This window comes from Mesitornis unicolor, unplaced genomic scaffold, assembly GCF_000695765.1.
Source record: "Mesitornis unicolor isolate BGI_N332 unplaced genomic scaffold, ASM69576v1 scaffold38224, whole genome shotgun sequence".
Classification (NCBI taxonomy): Eukaryota; Metazoa; Chordata; class Aves; order Mesitornithiformes; family Mesitornithidae; genus Mesitornis; species Mesitornis unicolor.
The window spans coordinates 1-5,878 of record NW_010182763.1 but is presented as its reverse complement, the minus strand read 5'-3'; the positions used below and the strand labels follow the sequence as shown (position 1 = coordinate 5,878).

At 56.5% G+C, this 5,878-nt stretch overlaps 1 protein-coding gene across 1 annotated transcript in view; it reads left to right on the top strand.

Moving 5' to 3' along the window:
* Positions 1–425, top strand: part of RNF26 (ring finger protein 26) — a gene marked incomplete at its 5' end in the record, with an annotated part of 1,141 nt that extends 716 nt beyond the window's left edge. Inside the window, 1 exon segment of the mRNA XM_010183897.1 lies at positions 1–425. This exon segment is cut by the window's left edge and continues 247 nt beyond it. Coding sequence (XP_010182199.1) covers positions 1–425 — 425 coding nt within the window.
* Between the last annotated feature and the right edge of the window lie 5,453 nt (positions 426–5,878).

The following is a 5,878-nucleotide window of genomic DNA, read 5'->3' as shown; positions in this document are numbered from 1 at the left end:
GGCTGACGCTGCCAGGAGTCGGCCAGCTGCCAACCGGCCGCGAGGACCGGCCGGATGTGGAGCAGGTACCACAAGCGCGTCCTGCTCTGAGTCGAAGTGTCACGGCAGGACAGCGTCTCCAGCCACCCAGAGAGGGGCCGAGCACCTCCTGGGGGAAAGCTCCGAGGAGGCAGCAGCTGAACGCGGCAACTGGGGACGGCGAGGGCGCTCCAGATAACGACCCCTGGATGCTCCTGAAAGAACAAGAGGAACGTAAGAAGTGTGTCATCTGTCAAGACCAAACCAAGACAGTCCTGCTGCTGCCCTGCAGGCACCTGTGCCTGTGTCAGGAGTGCACAGAAGTGCTCCTGCAGCAGGCCATCTACCAGCGCAACTGCCCGCTGTGCCGCCAGATGATCCTCCAGACACTCAATGTGTACTTGTGAACCCAAGGGGCGGGTGGCTTGGGTCATTTTCCCAGAAGGTCAAGGGCATCCCTGTCTCTGCCTCTTGCCGGGAAGCAGAACTTCCCAGGGCTGCCTCAAGCAGCTTCCAAAGAACTAAGGATGGTGCTGAAAAGGCAAAAGGCTGTTAGGGATGTCTGCTAGCCACATTTGCTACGTAACTAGATTGTAGCTCTTGCTAGCAAGCACAATAACTGATCTTTGCAGCAGGCTGAAAGAGTTATCTTTTTTGTGTTGACAACTTTTTGTTTCAGGGCCTGTTGCCTCAAGCCTGCAGTAGTCCGAGATCCAAAGCAAAGGGCAGAATCTGGTCGCTCCTAGCCAAAGCTGATGGAAAGGTTAAAGGGACGTGCCCTCCTGGGAGTCACAGGGGGTGGTGCAAGGCAAGGAAGGGTTTTTCCCTTGGTCTGACTAGCAAACTACCTGGCAGACTGCATTCAGGGCTCTGTTGCCTCCTACCCTCAAAGCTGGGGAGCTCCCTGTGACAGGATGTGTGCCACTTCTGTAAGGCTTTGCTCCCGGGGGGCTGAGCCTGGTTCTCAGCTGTAGGAGTGCAGGGTTTCTGGGTTACTTCAGTATCCCAGCCACTGCAGCTTTGGTTTTTGACCTTCCTGTTGCCCTTGCAGGACAACGAGGAGCTGTGGGCTCCCTGCATGCTGGCTGACTGCAGAGCTCAGTGTTGCTGTTGCTTCCACGCATCACCTATGCAAGACCAGCAAGCGCACATCAGGTTACTCACGTGGGGAGGCTGGAGGGAGTCACTCTTTGTGATGGGCAGTGGTGCTGCTTGGGGAATCTGAAGAGTGGCTGAAGGGCTCAGAACCCTGGCAGCAGCAGCTGAGCCAATGTTGGAGAATCCTCTCTAGATTATACACGTTTTCTTCAGGCTCAGAGTGCCACAGAACTGCGTGGTTCACACCAGTGCTCGCTGCTTCCCAGGCTGGGCTGGCTAGAGGGAGTAACTCTTTGGGAGGAGAGGGGACACCCCAAAGCTCCTGGGAGCCCACTGAGACATTCCAGCTCCAGGCACAAGTTATGCATATCCATGCTGGAGATCTGCAGTTGTGTGCATGGAGCAGTACAGGACCATGGCTGTCTTTAGTTAGGGCAGGGTTACACTGCTGTTCTGTCTTGCTGTCTGTCAGAAGTGTAGCTAGTTTGATTTTAAAGTGTCTCATAAAGTCTAACAAGAGCATCGGATCCTGGCTGGGGAGGCCTGAAATGGCTAATTCCAGCTTCTCAACCAGCACCATTCCAAGAAATTGCTGGGCTGCAAGAGGGCCTTGCACTAAAAAGGTTTTCCTTTTCCAGCTGCTTGCCTGAGGTCAGCCATGCACCACAGCCAATTCTGGCTGGAGCCAGACTGGAAGGAGTCTTGACTTCTGTTTTGCAAGCCAACAGCCCAAGGGCAGCAGGCATAGTCTTCCTTCTCTGTTCTCCTTCTTGTTCAGTGATTTAAGCCAAAACAGAGGCAGCAGAGAGGCCAGGCCATGCTGCATTCCCTGGGGCCTAGCTTGTCCCAGGCACCTGCAGAAATTCTCCTGCAAGAGGATGGAGGGAGCTGCACCCTTCCCTGGGTGCCCCTCTGGAGACACCTGGCAGTGGGAGTGTGGCCGTGCTGCAGACAGCGGTTTTTAGTTGGGACCAGTTCATGGATTGTGGGGTGCAATGTTTCCTTTGTGAATTAGAATGGGGGGAAGGACACCTCCCTAGGACTGCAGTTTCTTCCCTCAAACCCTTTTTTAATTATAGCAGTCACGCTTATTGTTTTAGGGCCTGTTTGTTTGCTGCCTGTTTAGAAAAAGAGAAAGCTTTGCCTTAAGTTTAATTCTTTGCACTATGGACTAGACACTGAGCAGATTAAAGTCTTCTTTACCAAAAGCTGACTGTTGCCTTGTTCTTGGGAAGGGTTTTTGCTGGCGGGGGGATGAGGCCTATTTGCTGCTCACTCCTGGGCTCCAGAGGAAGCTCATCGCTCGCCACCAAGGCTCAGAGCTGGAAGGCTGTCATCACCAGCAAGCTCAGAGGCAGCTTGCAATGGAGGGTGTTGGCAAGCCCGACTGTGCCAGGGATGGAGGCAGCACCCGAAGCACTAGGAGTTGTGGAGCACCAGACGGCACAGAGCTTGGCCTTGCCTTGGAGAAAGGCTGTGGCAGGCTCAGCTGTGCTGGGCTACTGGTGAGCAGATGCATTTGCTGCACAATTAGTTACTTCCTGGCCACAATCCAAGCTCTTGGCGGGTTGCTCTGAGCTTTTAAACACCCTCTGCTTCTCCTGCATCCTCGTAAATTGTTTGGAAAAAATGTTTCGGGATCCTGATGGGCAGAGACCCCAGGAGTTCTGGCTCACTCTGCCCTGAACTCACCTGCCTTGGCAGGGCCACAGCAGCAAACTAGCTAATTTTAACCAGGATCCTCTTACACCCTGGCTGAAAACCACCGTGGGGAGAGGAGGGCTGCTGGGAGACCAGGAAGACGCAGACATCTGCTGCAGGAGCACGGCTCTTCCAGGCCCTGTGCAGGCATGGGAAGGAGGGTCATGCTAGCAGCCCACCCAAGACCTGCAGAGGTCTGGCTGCAGGTGAGTGACAACTGGGGAAACTGAGGCACCGCTGAGCCTTCCTCTTTTGCTCCCAGGGCGTGTGAGCCAAGGCAGGCTGGGCACCTAGGGAGGCTGCAGAGGTGTCTTGGGGCAGCACTGGGCCAACAGGGGATTGTCTGCCATCCCCTGTATGGGCAGGGTGCCCCCAGCCCAGCACCCCCTCAGCCAGCCCCAGCGGAGGATGGAGAGAGCATTCAGTCACCTCAGGCCGCTGCAGCCAAGCCTGAGAAGCGAGGACAGGATGTGAAGGACATAGCCTTCCCCTGGGAGCCATCCTGCACATACTTGGCTCACTCTGACCAAGCAGCAAGCAATTACGGGAGGAAAATGCAACCACCTCCCAGCTGATGGGCAGCACATAAGGTCCCTGAAACTGCTGGTCAGCTGTGCCAGACTGGTACTGTGGCTTTTGGTGCGGGGCTGCACTGCCTGGGGAGGGTGTCCAGCAGCAGCAATGCTCACAGACCACTCCAGGGCACAAGCTCTGGAGTCCCTGGGGGTACTCCCTGCTCCACAGCTTGCTTGGGAGCCTCACATGTGAGCTGAGTGAGCTAGTCTCAGCCCCTCACAATACCAAGACCCTTCTTCCTTCCCCAAGGAGGAAGGAGCATGATGCTGCTCGGTTACTCCAGTTTAGGAGCACTGGGATAGTGAAGGCTGACAGCTTGCTGAAACCAAGCCCCCCCCAGGCCCTGGGAAAATCCCTGGGATCCCTTTGTCAGCCCAGCTGCAACTTCCCAGCCCTAATGAGCCGCTAGTCCCAGCCCGGGGACAGCAGGGAGCTGGCACGACAGACGCTTGCTGCAGATGCACGGCAACACGCACAGCTAACGATAGCAGGCCCACAGGGAGGGAGCAGGTGACGATCAGCAGCCCAACCGCAGGGGGCCTTTGAGCTGCTACCGGGCACCAGCTTTGCTTCCTCATTAGTGACTCCACATGGGGAGCTACACCGGCTCCCCGAACATGGCAGCAATTCCAGCACCTCAAAGTCACAGTGCTGAGGCTTCAGGAACGGAGTGGCAGAGGCTGGCAGAGACCTTGAGATCACTGAGCCCTTTGCTTGCCCACCCCATCCACCACATCCCCACCTGAGGGAGGCTTGTCCCCTCCCCTGGCATTCTCAGTTTAAAGCTCTCCTTACCAGGTCAGCTGATGATGACTGGAGAGTGCTCCCTGCACCTCGAGGAGGGCGCTGAACCTATGCCATAGCCGCAAGCTTTTGGGTGGAGCAGGAGCCATCCTTCTGCTGCCAGGAGTCACCAGGACAACCTTCATCATCAAGGGCAGTTCCACTTTCAAACCCAGCAGCCGCACACTCTGCCACCATAGTTGAGGTTTTCGGCTGTTGCAGCTGTAGGGTCTCAGAGGCGATCCAGTCGATCTCTCTCGTGCCACACTGCCTGCTGACCTCCTCCAGCAGCTCCTCCGCTCGGCAGCACAGCTCCAAGGTGCGCAAAACAAAACAAGTGTGCTGCTCTGAAAAGAGGTGCTGGTGCTTTTTTGTTTAAAAAAAAACCAACAACCAACCAAAAAACCCAAACCAAACAAACACCCCACCTTTCTACACAAACTCTGTCAGCTGCACTACAGGACCTGTGTGCTGGGCCTGGCTCTTATATAGGCTTCCCTCTTGCACTGGCTACGGGATGTTGGCTCCTCCCTAACCTGGGCTCAGCTGGAACAGGGGCTTCAAGCACCCCTCCCTAGGGGCAGCTGGTAGAGCTCATCAGAAGCAGCTGGAGCTTCCTAGAAACTTGTCAGAAGTCAAGGCCTCCTGTGGCTCTCCTTCCCTTATCCTTATCTTTTCCTTACCCTCTTCCTCATCCCTTCTCAGGCAGCAGCGGGCACCTCTGTGTTCCTCAGAGGGTCCCCAACAAAGTGTCTCAAAGTGTCCAGAAGACCAAGAACATCTCAAAGAAAACAGAACCCAGAAACTGCTGTGCCAAGTGCCATGTCTGTGGCTGCCTCTGTTAGCTGTGCTCCCCCACATCGTGACAGGGACCAGAGGATGCTCCCAGCCCCCGCGCACCTCTGCTGGCCTTGTCTCAAGAAAAGTAATTTTCCTCCTCCTGGAATAGACAGTGCTGCCATCGATCTGCTCTGCGGGTTGTTTGCCCCTGGGCAGCTCTGCTTACAGAAAAGGCCATCGTCAACCCAAACAGACGCTTCCGCTGCAACCCAATCCTGCAGCTGGGGCTGGGGAAGAGGAGCCTGCAAGTTGGCTAGCAGAGCCCCTCAGCACCGCAGGAGGGGACAAGGCTTCGCCCCTGGTCCCAGCCCTTATAGGTTGGGGATGGTCCTTGGCACTGCTGGACTGTGCATCCCCCTGCAGTCCCACACAGCCTGGCAGTTTGCCCTTGGCTCCTGGAACCCAGTCCCAGAATGAGGAGATGTGAGGCTACGGGCAGCCCCATTTTGGGGTGGCATTAGCCTCCCACAGGGGCACACAGGCTGGCACTACAGCGGCTGCCAGCCTGCCCCAGCTCCCAGCCAGGGCAGGTGAGCAGGGCTGCAGGGTTTGTTCATCCCGGATGGGCATGGCCATAGTCCTGGGAGCTCCTTGCAGCATGGCTTAGGGGGCAGGAGGGGATCCGGGCCAGAGGAGGGGTGGCTGTTCAGCCGTGTAAGGGGAGTCCCTGGCTGGTGGCCACTTGAAAGGTCCTGCTGGCATGGCCAGGAGAGCCCAGCCCAGCTGCCACCCCATGGCTGGGCAGAGCACCCGTTATAAGTTCAGCCCCTGGCCAAAAGCCCCCTCTCTGGCTGGTCCCCGCAAAGACCTATTTTTGGGCAGGAATGAGGAAGCTCTTCATTCCCCTGCTAAAAATAGGGAC